At 40.6% G+C, this 17338-nt stretch overlaps 1 protein-coding gene across 9 annotated transcripts in view; it reads right to left on the bottom strand.

Moving 5' to 3' along the window:
• Positions 1–17338, bottom strand: part of NAV2 (neuron navigator 2) — a 535542-nt gene that overhangs the window by 123426 nt on the left and 394778 nt on the right. For all 9 annotated transcript variants that reach the window (XM_081213978.1, XM_081213981.1, XM_081213973.1 and 6 more), the window contains 3 exons: positions 7758–8871; positions 4695–4813; positions 2048–2156 (listed from right to left, as the gene is read on the bottom strand). In XM_081213978.1, coding sequence (XP_081070104.1) covers positions 2048–2156; positions 4695–4813; positions 7758–8871 — 1342 coding nt within the window. The remainder of the gene's footprint in view (positions 1–2047; positions 2157–4694; positions 4814–7757; positions 8872–17338) is intronic.

The following is a 17338-nucleotide window of genomic DNA, read 5'->3' as shown; positions in this document are numbered from 1 at the left end:
CTGAAATTATGCTTAGATACATTGAACTCTAGCCTAACTCTTAAAAAAACCAAAAACCTAAGGGTTAAGTTAATATTCACTATTCTGGTCTCCCTCATTCCAATTTTAACCTGCAGCCTTGTTTTGTGTTAAGACCTCTATGACCTACAACACTGAAAGGACAGAAATATATTTGCATATACTGTGAATATGGAGGTAGGCACTTAATTAAAAATCTTCATCCTTGCTGAAGGAATCCTACAGGGAACATATTTGAGCAACACATGCTTCATCACTGTGACTAAGTGAAAGCTTTACACCTCTCAAGACAAGAAATACTTTAAAAATACAATTTAGGCTATTGCATTTTTTCCTTGGAGGTTGAAAAGGGAGCTTGGATTCCTAATGTTATAATATGGTGTGCTGGGTGATTTAACAGCTGCAAATCACAGAATGTCACATTCTTGTGGTTTTATTAGCTTCCTTTAACAGTTAGCTGAAATGCTAATTTGATCATCAAAAAATTGGATTAAGTGTATACAATGGCCTGGATTCAGTGATATTGCGAATGAATTTTATGTTTGATTTCATTTCCCCATCTGCAGTGCCCTATGTCCCCTGAAAATCTGCGCTGGAATATTGAAGGACCCTCCAGACCTGTGTGGTAGGTGATCCTGGAAGATGCAGAGAAAGGATGGGAGGAAATTGCCTTCACTATATTGCCAGCCCTTTTGAAAATGGAAGGACCACTCTCGTCCCAAGGCAGTGTTTTAAGGTTTCTTGCAGTAAGATCCAAGTATTCTTCCAGATTTTATATTTGTTTGTGGATGTGTACTGGGAGCAGCCTTTCTTTGATTAACAAGAAACATTGTACACTATTCTTCAATCATTTCCTACAGTTACTGCTTGAAAAGAGGAACTTGGGAATCTGAGTTATACCATGTCAAACCATTGATCCATCAAACTCCATGTCATTGAATGGTGCCAGGTGTCCAGGATTTCAGGCAGGAGTCTTTCCCAGCCCTACCTAGAGATACTGAGGCACATTTTGCATGCAAAGCATTTGCTCTACCATTGAACTATATGGGTCTTCATTATTTCTTTTGTGGCTGATTTTATTTCCTAGTTACATAACGTATACTATAAGAACGGGCACTGAAACATGCAAAATGCCTCCATTCTGACTATCTGCCAGAACAATAAGTATTCTACAGGGTTCTGAGCAAGTCTAATGACTCCATAGTAATTGTCATTAATCACACTGAGCCACTGTATTAATTTAAACTTCAAAAGGAAAACTGATGTGCTGGAAGTTCCTAAGTGCAGGAACTAAATTAATTGAATTTTCCAGGCAAACTTTCAAATGTTGAATTCATTTGAGATCTTATGCTAAGAGGTATCCAACCGCTTAACAGTCAAATTAAACTAGCTCTTGAATGTCTTTGCACGTCATATTCCTTCCAAAACCTTTTGTTAAAAACTTAAGTTGGCAATCTAACTGAGTATTGGCTTAACAACAGACATTTTGTTTTATCTCTGAAATGTTACTGGAGAGTCCTAAAAGTTGCTTTTCTCTTAAAAATCATATACATGTACATCACTTAAAAAAATTATAAGGCTTTGTTTGACCAAAGAGCAGGTAGGAATTCAAGCTATGCACCTTATCAAACAGGTCACGTAAAGTTCAGCTGCTTGTTTAAACACAATATTGTAAATCTGGTAAAAATGCATTGAAGTCTCTCGTAAGTAACATTTTAAGTAGTAACCTTTGCACATTTTTATTCAAACATCACCTAAAGTATGTAACAAGCATTTATTGAGGGTTAGGCTTCTATATACAGTCTGGTTTTCTCCACTAGCAAAATTTACTCCATCACCTTTAGACAGTTTAGAACCTGGGCTTTTAGTTTTAAAAAAGAATAAAGCACAATACATACTTAGTTTAGTCAATGCTTGTCATTACCAGTCTTAAATCGTTTCTCGGGGCAAAAACTGAGTCAAGGACAGGAAAAACAGGCCCCCACAGTTCTTCTTCTATTTGAACAGAGAAGCAATTCATTCCTCCCACCTGTGAGAAACCTGGGTCCCGCGTAAGCTTGACATGGTCTCCTCCAAGTTTTGTCGAAGATCAGCGATATTCTTGACAGTTCGCAATCGTCGAGCTTCTGGATCTTCCCCTATGAAAAAATATAATTGTTAGAGAGGAAAACAACTAGATTTTATTACCAACAGAAATTGTCATCTTTTTATGGCTCCAGCCCAAATGTAGTTTCCTTCTTTTACAGTTAATGCACACTGGCATCAGTTTTATATGGAATGGGTACCTACTGTTGATGTACAATAGCACATTAATGACATTAGGAGGATCCCTTCCACAACGACCAGTATCAAATGCTTAATATACCAAAATATTATTGTTGCTTCTGACAAGGTCTTTTTCCTAAGCCATATTCTTGATCACTTAATTGTTAAAGCAAATAGTGCATTTCAGAAGAATATAGTACAGCACAATAAAGACTGTAGTTTGAAAGCGCTGATAACTGGAATACTTCAGTCACTTTTGAACATAAGATGCTTACCTTTTTAAAAAATAAAATAAAAAATGCTGCTTATAGGAGCCTGAACAGACTTAGTTGACCAAACAGTTCTTTAGCTTGAAAAATTATGAATTTTCTCGCTCAACACATCCTTGCATCGTATCAGTTATCATGCTGGCTGACTGAAAGGGAAACAACTAAACCCTCACCAGTATGAGGACTGTAACAAAGGATCATATTCCAAAAATCTACTTTTATGAGTCTTGATTTAAAATGAACTACAGAGTAGCTTTTGCAATCCTGTAAGTTTTAGTGATCCAGGTTTTTTTGGGTGTGTGTGTGTTAAAGACACTACGAGGACTCCTCAGTCTTGCAAAACTGTTATTCTCTTTTATAATATGAATTCTTGTGCAAGAAATTAAAGTAGACATCTTCTTGGCATACTTTCCTCACATTTTGAATTTTGTAGGAAAATGTGGAAGTTGCATAATATTTGAGGAATTTTTAACAATGATCTTTTGTACAACAAATACTTGTCTTGCAAAACGGAAAGGAGAACTCTGTTAATTCATGGAATGAATCACAGATTCAAAGTGAAAAATCATTTTCATGTGTTCATTAACCTAAGTGAACCCTGAGTTTTTAATACATTACTTATTTGATCTGATGAGGGTACCCTAGGAAGAGATGAGAAAGCTTGTCCTAAAGTGGTTTTTATTAACTATACAGATTCAGAAGCTCATTCATTCTTTATCTCCATACTGCTTCTTCCTCACCCTAATTTATTTTGCTAGCGGCCTACAATTTATAAGACTATCTGCTGAATGCCACTAACCATCTGTCTTTGCGAAACTGTTGTCCCACTTCTCATGGTGCTTGATCAAAAGTTACAGTGTGCTAAAATAAAACATTTCCAGTTTTGATGACAAAGGACCAATACGAGTTAGCTATTATTTGCTTTTTGTAGATGTGTAACTCAGGTCTGGAAGATTTCCTGAGGCACCACTACATGGGAAATGCATATCTTTCCTTACTGGTTATGCTGATATGTGTTTCTATATACCTTAGGTAGCCAATCTCTCACTAGAAGCCCAGATGGCAACAGTTGCTTGGCTTGCCCATTGTCATTTCAGTTGGTTCAACAGCTATGATCACTCCCAGACAAGAGCAGCCTCGCCACAGTTGGCCATGCACTTGTAACCCTCTCTAGATTACTGTAATGTGCAGTATGTGGAGCTACCCTTCTGCCTAGTTCACCAGCATAATCTAGTACAAAGTGGGACACCCAGCTTTGCACAATTGCACTGGTGTTGAAAGATCCTGGCTACAGAGCCAGGTTCGATGCTTTGTTGTTGATATTTAAGACCCTGAACAATTGCTTAGAAGCCATATTGGCAAGTAAGTGGTATATAAATTAATAAATAATAACAGCAGACTGCCTCCTCCAGCATAGACCAAGATGAGCCTCGAAATCTTCTGCTGAAGCTCTGCTAGCAATTTCTTAACCAACATACTATCACTTGGTTCCAGCACAGAAGTGGACTTTCTTGGTGATAGATCCACCATTTGGAATGCCCTTCAGTTAGTTCAAGCAGCAGAGTAAAGTAACCAGCCTTAATCACCTCTTTAAGTTATGTATGTCTAGTCAAGCTTTCCAGGGCTCTATGCACTGCTAAGTATTATATATGGTATATAGTATTGCTCTGCTTGTATTTCGCTTTCAAAAAGTCTTATTCGAATATTGTTATTCTACTTTTATACTGATACCTTCATGGTTATATTTTATGTAAACCATATAGAGATTTATTTTTACATCAACTAACAAACGTATTGAATAAATAAACAGGACTCCCACTGTTTGCCATGGTGGCAAAAAGGAGTAATAAAATAATAAATTTAATGAAGACAGAGAATGTTCTCTACTGGTCATGCAATGTGAATCTCCCAGCCCCTAAATTTTAAGGATTTATCCAGCCCATCCTGGAAAAGTGGTCCCCACATTTGCAGCCAAAGAACAGGACTGGGAAGGTTAGGCAGGGCCTTTTCACCCAGAATCAGAATAAAAATGCACACTAATCTCCTTCCCATCACAGAAGGGAGATAGTGGTAACTAATGATGTCATTTAGCCCCATCCTTTTTTCCTCTGTATTAACAAAGTCAACACATGTAAGTCTTACCAGAAAGATCTTCTAAAATAGGCTGTGTAGTTTTAGTGTAAGGAGCAGAATCCATGCTCGTGCTCATCCCTCCAGTGCTGGGCTCAGCCGTTACATTCCCTTCATTGTCTGTCTGGGATCTTAAGTTCAAAATATGAGAGAGAGAGAGAGAGAGAGAGAGAGAGAGAGAGAGAGAGAGAGAGAAATGTAGTCATTCATATGGCAAAAAAGAATTCCAGCACCAATACAAGTACACTTGCCATCTCGCATTGTGTCCTCTCCCCAGGATATACTAGCAGACTGACTTTACATAATTCATTAGTCCCATGTTGAGCTATGTCCTAGAAATGGAAACAAGCACTCAACTGTAAAAAATATATGAAATATTCACTGTCAAATACAGGCTTTGCAGGCCCACAGACTGGCTATACAAATACCTTCACATTTTTAAATTAAGCGTTCAGCCTGGTCAACAACCTTTATTGCTGTTTTATGATCCAGCCATCACTGATGACAACTTTAGGCAATGTGATGCAGGCTGTTTGTGTCAGTTTCTTTTTTTATTTAAAGTATTTGTTCCATTTGTATACCACCTTTCCTCTAAGAGGCATAGTGTTTTAGATCTATCATATTAAAGCAGCATATAACTTCCTAGTGCTTTAAAAAAAATCTCTGTTAATTTTTATTCTAGAATTTAGGGGCTGGTTTACTTGTGATGGTGACCACATGACAGCTGCTATAACATGGTTCACTCTTTGTGTGAAGTGGCTCAGCATGTGGTTTGGATGATTTTCTTAATGCTTGTGCAAGGTTGGTATAGAAGAAGAAATCAACTCCTCGGCTGGGTTGGGTATGAGCCACAATGTGTGAATAGTTTACTCTTGACTAACAATCAGTGCATGTCAATCTATGCTGACTTTCATGTTGGAACTATACAGAAGGTGCCTTTCTTTACATATCCCACTGCCATGTGAGAGATGCTAAAACAGATAGGAATCCTTTTGATGCAAAGTTAAGCAGATGGCTTATTTCCATGGGCTCATTCACTACAGAATGACATATGCTGGGAAGGAGTATTCTTATTATGAGCATTCCTATTTATTCTTATTTTTAGAAGGATTGAATATATCTTATGTTCTCAAATGAACACAAAGTATCAGAAAATCCAGTCTAGATATTGCTTCATTTATGACCCTCTAAGTACATTACACACTTTGTCAGAGTCCTCAGAAATAAATCAAAGATGTTCCCAATACTGCAAGAAGAAATTTAAAGTCATCAGCAACGTCCAGACATTACAAGAAACTACGTTTTCTCATGACAGCAACCAGCTAATTTCCCTTAAGCTTGTGCACTCCCTAGTCTGCTCTCCTCCTCCAGTGAAGCCACAAGGAGGAGTTGGGAAGCTTTCACTTCTGACTGCAGCTAACCACGGTTTAGCTTATGTCCAAACACAAAACTGTAGTTAATCTTAACTATAGGTTGTTGAAGCAAGCTAGCTTCATAAAACACAGTTTGAAATTGGCTTGTTTTAAACAAATCACAGTTTGGTGGGTTCAGACAACCTGATAAGATGCAGTGAAAGCTTCTGAGAGCCTCATCACAGTTGCATTGGAAGAACCTGCTGGATCAGACCAATGACCATCTAGTCCAGCACACTGTGACAACCCACCAGATGCCTGTGGGAAACCCACAAGCACGACCCAAACCCAAGAGCACAACCCCCTCCTATGGTTTCCCTCAACTGGCATTCAGGAGCATTGCTGCCTCCAACTGTGGAGAGGGGCAGGGGAGTGTACAAGCCTGGGGGGTACTATATGTGCAGTTTATCATGATAGTGGGATGTAGCCATTAACTGATTAGTCTGTTAACCTTGAATTAAATGTTTGTGCATTTAAAAAAGCATTTCAGCCAGAGTCAGTTGATTAACTTTATGAATTGCCACAGCAATACAGTAGAAAATATATAAACCTATTAAAAATATAATAAGAGAAAATGCCCAGGTGAAAAAATCTTTGTCTGGTACCAAAACAATGCCAGGTTGACACCAGGCTGTCCTGGGGAGAGCATTCCATAGATGAGGAGCTCCTACAGGAAAGGCCTGCTCTTTCACTGTCACTCTCCAAACCTCCCCTGAAGGTGGCACACAGAGAAAGGTCTCACATGATGATCTCAGGTTCTGGACAGATTTATATGGGGAAATGCAGTCCTTTAGGCATAGGAGTCCTGATTTGTATATGACAGTAAAGGTGAAAACCTGCACTTTGAATTTGGCCCAGAAACAAATCAGCAGCCAGCACAATTGGGTTAGAACTATATGGTAATGCCTTTCTCTCCCAGTTAACAACTGAGCTCCCATAGTTTTGCGCTAATTGTAGTTTCCAAACCAACTTCAAAGGCAGCCCCATGTACAATGCACTGCACTAGTCTAACTTGGAGGTTACCAGAACATAGGCAGCCAAAGCCAGCTGGGCTTCCAGCCAAAGCTAGTAGGAGGTGCTTCATACCACTGAGACCCCTTTTGCATCCAATGACAATGCCAGATCCAACAGTATCCCCAAGTTACACAGCTACTCCTTCAAGGGGAGTGTCATTCCATCCAGAACAGGATGTAATTTACTCATCTAGGCTGAGAAACCTACCACTAACAGCATCTGTGTCTTATCTGGATTCAGCAATCTGCTTTAAACATTTCTGCCAATTTCCAAACATCTCTATAATCGCTATATAGTTGTGGTGAGGGATTTTTCATTTTGTACCTTGAACAGCCCCGTGTTATTAAGGTTTGGCACAAAATGTAACCAAACCATAATCTTACCATTATTATTATTATTATTACAGTTGTATTTCTTCTTTTGTGTCGCTTTCACTGTTAACTTGAGACACAAATAAAAAGAAGCTCTGTCCTACGCACACCACAAGTCTGCTGCTTATTAGGATCTGGAACGCTCGTTTGGGGTGGAAACCAAACTCAAGTTGTTATTGTAGGTTTTTTCCTACTTCTAGAGAAAGCATGCCACAGAAGAAGCAGACTAGGCTAAGCGAGTCAGACTTGACACACCCTGCTTAAAAAGTTACTCCTACCTGTACATGAATGGTGCTACTGTGGCAGTATTCGGGTGGCTGTATTGCTGTTGCGGATGAGGTAGCTGAACACTCACAGTATTGCTTCCTGTGGTCTGTGTGGTACTGCCTGTGGGCCCATTGACAGCCTGGGTACTGCTACTAGTACTCAGAGCAGGCACCCCTCCAATGCCTCTCCCTTCAGAGGAGGCCAAACTTGACGTGGAACTGGAATTCCTGCCGTCCAGCTGGGGCTTCTGATGAGAGAGGCCTGAGGCAGGCTTCCCACTGCGGCTTCTCTCGCCATCCTTTGCCGAACAGCTTGGGGCACTTGAGGATTTCCCTGTGGCGGTTTTCAACCCTGGTTTTGGTATTCCACTGTGCGAAGGGGCAGGTGCCTCCTTCTTGGCACTGTTTAGCTTTCCTCCTTTAGGGATAAAGCTTGCGATCTTGGAGGATTTTTTTGGCATCTCGGTTGTAGCTGGTGGGATCTGTTCTTCTTTCGGCTCCTCTTTCACGTCTGCTTTCTCGGTTACGGATATTCTCTTGGCAACGTCTTTGCCCTTTTCCTTTTCTTTATCCTTCTGCTTCTCTTTTTCTTTCTCATTGCCCTTTGGGGAACTCTTCTTATTGGTCAGTGCCCGACTGAACGTTCTTTGTGCAATTCCCTTGAGTGCAATTTTGGGACTGTTTGATGGGGGGTTGTTTGCGTTCCGATTCGCAGCTTCAATCTCTTCACTTTCCTCAAAGCTAGGGAGGGCCTCTAGCCTTTCACAACTAGTGTCCCGAGACCCCGGACATTCAAGGGATGACCCTCCTGCTTTGGAGCCCCCTTTTGTATTAAAAAGTTTCAGCTTTTCCAGCATGGATTTCTGACCGTTGGGAGTTGGTTTGACCATCTCTGGAGAGGGTTTCGGAGGTTCCTGGACCTGCTGTTTTACTGATAATATGGAAGACGTAGCTGTGTGCTTGGCACTGAGTGACTTGCTGCGCCAGGGTTTAACGGCAGAGTTGGGCTGAGGGATGGCTGAGGAGTTATTGCAACCGGCAATGTTGTTGCTACTGCTGCTTTGGGTTGAAGGTGGTGCATTTTCATTCATTCCTGTGGGCGGAGAGGCTAAATTGTCTGCTGGCTCTGGAGACAGAGAACAAAAAGAAAAGAAAATCATGATGCCTTGGTTTTTGGAAAGTCTTCAGGTGAACACAGCTTGCTTTCACAAAATGCTGACATCTAACAGCAGCTATGAAATACTGAGGTAACGTTTTATATGACCTGAACACAACACTATGTCATTCAAAACAAAATCTGTTTTATTTTTGTTTTGGTCGTGGGGGGGGGGCAGTAAAATAATAGCATGATCAAATCATCAACAATTAAAATTGTTAAGTTTTGTTTTTTTAAGCCTTCTGGCAGGGACCTTCTGTTTCTTATTGCTATGAATCACCTTGTCTACTTTTAGTTGCTTACCAAATAATAGAGAATAATGTATTTTAGATGTTACCTAACAGCAATTACATTCAAATAAATGCACATGGTCAGTGTGTGTCAGAGTATCCTGATCAGACACTAACAGCATACTATCAGAAAATTAAAAAATATTAAAACTTTATAACCCAAACTGTCTGCTTTATACTGAGCAGAATTAGCTCTGCTGAAGTTTGCGACTTGGCAAAAATCCAACTGTAACATGGATCAAACAGCACAACACACACATGCACACTCTATCAGAAGATCCTTCTGATAACTGCAAGCTCAGTTTCTAGTCCAGTAAAACACTGAATCAAACCCAAATCCACAAAACCGAAACTCATCATATCCTTATTCACGCAGCAACAATAAACGATACTTCTTTATCTCATAATTGAAACCAGCTGGAGTAAAAAGAGCTAGCTGAAAATGCTTCCTTGGCAAGTCCAAATCTCTTATTGATTCTGTCTGTTTGAAAGCGTCTCATTCAATGAATACGAGAGCATAAGAACCACACTTGCTTACCCACCTCTTGAGAGCCACTTCTTTTCTAAAGTTACTCTTTGCAAACTCTCTCTTCTGGAGACATTACATCCCAATTACTGCAAATATGTCTTCTGTTATGCTGCTCATGTTTCCAATTAACTTTTGTCATCTCTGACTGTTAGTCTGCCCAGGAGCTTGCTGGGGATTAACGGCTTTTACCTGCCGTCCCAGATCCTCTAGCAATAAACGGCATATAGCGCTTCTCAAGCTGGTTTTTTTATAAAAAGAAAAAAAGAAAAAATTTGAACTTAAAAATAAACAACGGCTGAGAGTGAATGTTTGCAGCAGTTTGTGGGGGGGAAACTGTGAATGCTGTTCTGTGAATCACTAACTGCTGCTGCAGCCACACAGAGGCTGTTTTGCTTCACTTTTGGCTGCTCACTGAAGATAAAGCTCTGTTAACCTCCCTCGCATGATCCATACCAGACCACCTCAAATTTCCAAGCACACCCATCTTCCTTACGTAGCAGGGATGTGAATTTCCAGGAGAACCCTCTTGTAATAAGCCCATGGTCATTTCACACTGTTACGTCCTAACTAGAAGAGCAGATGTGTACGCTTGTTTTATAGAAAGAAGGCATTGCTAGGATGTGGGAAGATTTCCAGTGTGTTGGATTATTAACCACAACCCGTTAAAACTGGACGGTCTCTGCTGCAGTTTCCTCCCCAGAAAGCGTTATGCCAGGAGCCACAAAAAGGCATGGCACAGGAGAAATTTTATTAACAGACCCAGATGCAGGGAGAAGAGCCTTTCGTGGATTAATTAGCACACACATTAAATTGGTGAATTGTCAACCCATATGGGCTCTTTCACAAGTTATGCTAAATGCACCTAAAAAGGCAGAGCTCAAGGGTACCATTGACTGTAAACCAACATACAGTGGTGCCTCGCAAGACGAAATTAATCCGTTCTGCAAGTCTCTTCGTCTTGCGGTTTTTTCGTCTTGCGAAGCATGGCTATTAGCAGCTATTAGCGGCTTAGCGGCTATTAACGGCTTAGCGGCTTTAAGAAAAAGGAAACAAACTCGCAAGAACTCGCAAGACGTTTCGTCTTGCAAAGCAAGCCCATAGGGAAATTCGTCTTGCGGAACGACTCAAAAAACGGAAAACTCTTTCGTCTTGCGCGTTTTTCATCTTGCGAGGCATTCGTCTTGCAAGGTACCACTGTAGTATGTGCACAGACCTCAGATCTGTCTTAATGCCGAAGTGTCAATTAAGCCTTTAAGCCACTAAGGATTTATTGATATGTTTCAGTAAAAGATGCATTCTTACTATGTTTTTCATGTAGTTGCCTCTGATAAGAAAGAATCAAATCTAGGTAGGGCTAAATGCTTTTCGGTCCTCTCAACATCTAGCAATGAATGAGCAGCAGGCTAGTAAAAGTTCCTGTTCACTTGTAAATTTGTAAAATTTATTTGCAAAAGCTGCTGTGGTGTTTAAAGGAGAGATTTTTGGAAACTTTTTTGTAATTTATTAAGTAGCCCTGAACTGTGCAAAGCTATTCTTCATCCATCCCACCCATAACTTGTTGTCTCCTGTACCATTCCCTGATCCTCATTTTCTCTCTCCCTACTTACTCTCAATTCTTATCCTCTTCTCCCATCTCCCACTCTTATTTTATCTCTCTAGTCTTCCTTTTCCTCACAACTATAAACTGCAGCCATCACACATTGCCTTCTCAATTAAAAATAAACAATGCCCTCATCCTTAAATCTGTTATATCTGTATCTGTATGATGAGAATTGTATCACCTCATCATAAAACCTAATGGGGATTGCTTTTATGTATACATTATGTTTTATTCTCTGAAGAAACTTCTAGTGGTCAGAGAGCGGAATATGGGAAACTTTAAGCCACAACTTTGTTATGGATGGACTTGTCTTGCTCATCATCAGCTCCCAATATGGAGTTTCTGGAAGAAGATGCACTTGCCTGAGGACTTTACCACATGCCTGCCTCCATCTCTTGGTCAGTTTTTACTTAAAAAAATTTGCTGCTCAGTGTGGTAAATTGTTTTGGCCCTATCTCAACAATACATCATAAAAAAATTCACTTCCTAAAGAAAGTTTCATTTCAATTAGCTCTGACTTTGTCCTGCTGAACACTCAACTGATTTTATGATGAGTTAAAATCCCATTTGTCTTATTTTGTGAAGCTGTATTCTTTTTGCAGAACCATTGCTGACTTTTAGCGACAACAAATGAAATGTCTTCAAATTCAAAATACAGCTAGGCTGAATAACCACTCACTTTGCCTCTTTCATAGACAAGTGCTGTGCCTAGAGTTTATTTAATTCCAAGTGTTTCTGTTACACAGATGATGGTGGTCTTGTTTGAATGCCAATATACACTGCAGTACAGCTAGGTTGGATTTCATCCGCTCCTGTAATGTCTTCACTGCAAACGCAAGCCTAACCATTTGCAATGAGAAGATGCATATGGTTTGAATTGTTCTGTGAAATGCTAGAGAGATTGCACTATAATAAATGCCACAGAAAATATATGCAATTTCCCATCATTTGTCAAACACAAGCTGCTCTCTCACTATCTATGTAACTTTGCTAGAAGTAACCAAAAATGCCTCTAAATATTACCAAACATAGTTCTAGGCAGACTCACAGTGAGTACCCAAAAAGAAACATAAATATAAGAGATTTTCATAAAGCAAATATAGTTAAATGGTGTCTGGAATTTATCAACACAAGAAAGCAGAAACTAAAGAAAATACAGCAGAAAATAAAATTAGATCAGTTTAACAATTCTTTAATGCATATGACTATCTGGTCTATTCGCCAAACACCACTCAGAGCATGCTGGGTTGTGCACATAAAGTAACCTGGGCCAATTTCATTCACACACAGCAGATTGTGTGAAGCCAGACACCATATGACACAGTTCAGGTCTTAGTTAAAACACATAAAGGGAATCTTCAGCAACAACTTTACATTTTAGTCTACAAAAATAAATATACCCAGAGATGGAAATACAGTAGTCATGTTACTAATTCAGAGAAAAAAGCAGTGCATTTCAACAGAGATCTGGGTGAGGCAGGGGGAAATAGAAGCATGACTGATTCATGCTTCTGATTAGCTACATCTGCAGTAACATTTAGTAACATAGGTGCCATCTTGCACTGAAGATTGTGGGTGTCTGCAACATAATGCAGATGTTTAATGTCACACAAACATCCTGCATGTAGTACATGTGATGTCACACACACCGACCAGCAGTTGCGGCTCCTCTTCTTCCTCCTCCCTCACTGACCAGAGCCAGACACAGCAGTCCCTCCTCTCTCACGTTGAAGAGATGGGGACAGTGGGGAAGGGCTTCAACTTTGCCATTGATTTTTTTGGGGGGGCAGCCCCCACATGTATAGTATTGTGGGTGCCAAAGCACCCACGGCCCCCTGGATTTAGCTCCAGAGTTTAATATGGAGATCTTAGATGAGCCATAATGAGATGCATGAACACCACCTTCCCTCAGGATCTCCCTGTAGCTACTACGTCAAAGTCATACTTCGAATGCCACTGCAGAAGGGAATATTCAGTCAGCTGGATCAGTCATGAGGTTCCAACTTACTGAAGGACATTTGGATAGGTAGATGGAAAGATAGCCACCCAACATTTCCACCCTGGCTTTTGTCCTATTGCTCAAGGCGGTTGGTTGGCTTACAGTAAGAAGCAAAAACAATGCACAATAATTAAACAAAAATACAGCAAAAATGACAATCGGAATCACAGATTTAAATGACAAAACAGACTTTTAAAAGGCAGTAAATGATGGACACATTTATTCAAGGATCTATGACCTAATTTATTTTGATAGTTCAGTTCTGAAAACGAAACCCAAAATGTGTCAGTCAAAAATACCTATAAAGAAGCACATTTCCCTCTTGGATCTAAAGCAGAACTACACCAAACTAACTATCCCTTGATAGTCGCCATTCCATCAGGGAACAATGTGAAGCAAGGCTGTTCCATCAGCTCTGCTGTGAGACCAGCTTAATTTGGCTCCTTTTGTCCCTCAACCATTTCCATTCCAGCTGAGAATCAAGAACTAATATGTTAAGAATTGGTCCTTGGGCCTACTTGTTTCCCTCCTTCCTCCTCATCCCCCCCTTTTTTTTTGCTTCTCTGCGATTTATTTTCCACTGCAAGCCTGTAAAAAAAAAGAGACTCCCTTGTTTTTATTTGTTCGTTTTATTCACTTTGGAAATCCTTTTGGCTAAAAAGCAGGGTAAAAACACTTTAAATTGACTAATAAATAAGCAAACTTTAACTGTTTGCTTACCATATTTTTCACCCTATAGGACGCTCTTTTTCCCCTCCAAAAATGAAGGGGAAATCTGTGTGCGTCCTATGGGGCGAATACAGGCTTTCACTAAAGCTTGGAGAGCGAGAGGGGTCGGTGCGCACCGACCCCTCTCGCTCTCCAGGCTTCAGGAAGCTATCAGCAAGCCTGGGGAGCCTCCGGGAGTTCCCACAGGGCTCCCTAGGCTGCAGATAGCAGCCTGCCACCCGGCGCGCGGGGCGCCCTGAAGCAGAGCGCCGTGCGCACCGGGCAAACATCCGCAGCGTGGGGAGTCCTGCGGGAGTTCCAGGCAGACATCGGCCAGCCCCACAAACTCGGGGGACAGCAGGGAGGCGCAGCACCGCCATCCCGCTGTTCCCCGACCTGGTTTTGGGGGGGAAATAAAGGAAATTTCCCCCCCTTTATTTCCCCCCCCAAAAAACTAGGTGCGTCCTATGGGACGGAGCATCCTATGGGACGAAAAATACGGTATTTCATTAACGTTTCATTGTTCCACCAAGCTGTTTCCACCGCTAAAAAGCATCTTGTTTCTACACATAATTCTGGCCCTCTATATATTATCACAGGCAGAAACTCATATTATGTTTCAGTAAATATGTCACCCCATGGTGCTTCCGAGAAGAAACACCATGGCTGGGGAGATCTGCCAAATTGAAAAGATGTGAACTGCCACTGTACAGTAAATATTTCCCAGCCCCTCTTAAACCTGTGCTCTTTTACTGTAGCTCACTTGCTTAAGACATTGAGTAGTAACAGAGAGTTTTTAGTCATACGATATTGTCTATACCCTTAAGAGACAGTGTGGTGCTGAAGATGGGACTTCAACCATGGAGAGCAGATGTCAACTCCCTGCTCTGCAGGGTCCTTGGGCTACTCAGTGCCTCGCAGTGATAGCTGAACCTTCCTCACAATATTGTTGACAGAATGAAATGAGGGGAGGATGCAGCCCTGAGCTTCCAAGAGGATGGGTGGGGTGGGGGAATATAAATGCAATAAATAAAATGGAACTGTGCTTACACAGAGAAGAAAGGGGCTTCTGGCTGTGAGAACTACCTTTGAAAGGTGAGGAGGGAACCCCACAATGCTACAATACAGGCATATTTATTTCCTTGTCTGGCCTTAAGTGACTACAATTTCTTATTGTCTTTGTTTAAACACTGTATAAGTACTTGAAATGCTAGAGGCACTCCTATCATCCCATTATGCAACAATAGAAGATGTGAGGTGCTTTTAAAAACTGAACAAGACTTGCCCCTCCATGTAGTCTTTCAGGATTTAAGTCATTTGTAATAACAAACACTGACAGGTTTGAGATGACAGAGCCCTCCAAAGAGCCCTTGGAAGGCTGATTCTCCTTGGACCCTGACTGAATGTTTTAATGAAACTCCACAGAGAGAGGTCTGGCATACAATCTATAAGGCACTAGAAAGACTTGAAACAATCATGGAAACCTGTCAGTCATGGGCATCAAGTTAGACAACATTTTTGTCACTGAAGAATAACCAGGAAATGAAAGCATGCTATAATAATCCAGATGCAAAAAGAGAAAAGAGTAATCAAAATGTTTGCTTCAAATGGCATTGAAATATTAAAAACAGCAGGGGTTTAACAAAGCTTTTATTCCTAGATACAACCAACCCAGCAAATACCCACACTTTGCTTTTCTTTCAGTTCTTACACCTGCATTCTTTGCTGTGTTCAACCACACACATCCTTATTACATCCCTCCATACACATTCATCTGTGTTAGCCTCTATTTTTAGTATTCTTCAGCTAGCTTCTTCTTCCTGTTGTTTCCTTCTATACACATCCCTCTCTGCTCTCGTGGACGCAATCATACCTTCTTCCATAGCTCAATACCAAAGTATCTCACACTGTAGGACATAAAATTTTGAGTGCCATTGCTGCTTCATAGAGTCATAGAGAGTCAGCAGCTTCATAGTTCCTTGGGTCACCTGACCACTACTGATCTGGAAGTGATAGTATGACTGAGTTGCCTTCTGCTGCCCTTTCCTGGAGAACACTGACCAGATCCCTATTCCACACCAGTTGGTCACTTCAGGATTGGATTACTAGAGATGAAATACTCCAGGGAGCAATAAAGTTATGGCCATTTCCTACCCCTCTGTAAAGATACCACCATAAAGAACTCTTCAAGGCTTCCTACGTGGATTCTACCATGCTTTTCACTAATTTGGATAGCTTTAAACAACAATAGACAAATTTGTGGAGGCTGCAAATGCCTACAAGCCATAATGGCTATATGCTACCTTGACTGTTTGAAGCAGCATGTCAGAAGCAGCTTCTGAATACTAGCTATCAGGGATCACAAATGGTGAGAGAGCTTAGGTCCTGCTTGTGAGGTTTCCACAGGCATCTGGTTGGCCACTGTGAGAACAGAATAACAGACTAGATGGGCTCCTGATCCAGCAGAATTCTCCTTATGTTCTTAGACCTTTAAAAAGGCCCATAGGTGGGGTCCCATTATGAAGGTTTAGTTTTAAATCTGTTTTGTGGCCTTTTTAAAAGGGTGGGAATTAAGAAACCTACATCAACTATATTCCTTGGCTCTTGTCAGTTCATTGAAGTGTATTTAAATATAGTTTTATTTTACTCTAATATTTCAACAAGTTTATACCAAGTATGGCAAAGCTTTCACTATTTCAGCTGCTATTGAAACTTTAGCCTCTTTATGTTTAAATAAAAGAACTGGGTATGTTTCAAAATGCCAAAAAAGGGCCAAATTTAGCTTGTTAAAAGAGACATAAGATTAAACAGCATGATTTACGGCCTGCTTGTATCTTGTCCTCTAACTGCATTGGGCCTTGGATTTGCTGTGCCCCATGGCACATCTCCAATATAAATAAGCTGTCAAGACTGACTCAGACAAGCCAGTTGTATTCTTAAGATAATGTTAATAAGTCACATCAAATAATAATAGTATAACGGCTGTAAGAAAACTGAAGTATCAATAGAAACAATTGAACAAAAAAGGGCAAGATTCACATTCCTGTCTCAACTGCTTAATTCTAGTGACTATAATGGAGGAAGGAGAATATTAGCCAGCCGCTCCTATCTAATAAATATTTTACAGAATTGTAGAGTTGGAAGGGACCCAAAGGGTCATCTAGTCCAACCCCCCTGCAATGCACGAATCTCAGCTAAAGCATCGAACAATTTCATCACAGTTTTTCAAAAACTGTCCACCCTCCCAGCTAAACACCATCTAAAACACTAGGTGTCCTTACTGAGACTAACTATTGAAGGGCAGCATCCAA

This window comes from Podarcis bocagei, assembly GCF_964188305.1.
Source record: "Podarcis bocagei genome assembly, chromosome: 1".
Classification (NCBI taxonomy): domain Eukaryota; kingdom Metazoa; phylum Chordata; class Lepidosauria; order Squamata; family Lacertidae; genus Podarcis; species Podarcis bocagei.
Note: the sequence above shows the minus strand (reverse complement) of the source record. Positions and strands in the feature narration are given on the sequence as shown.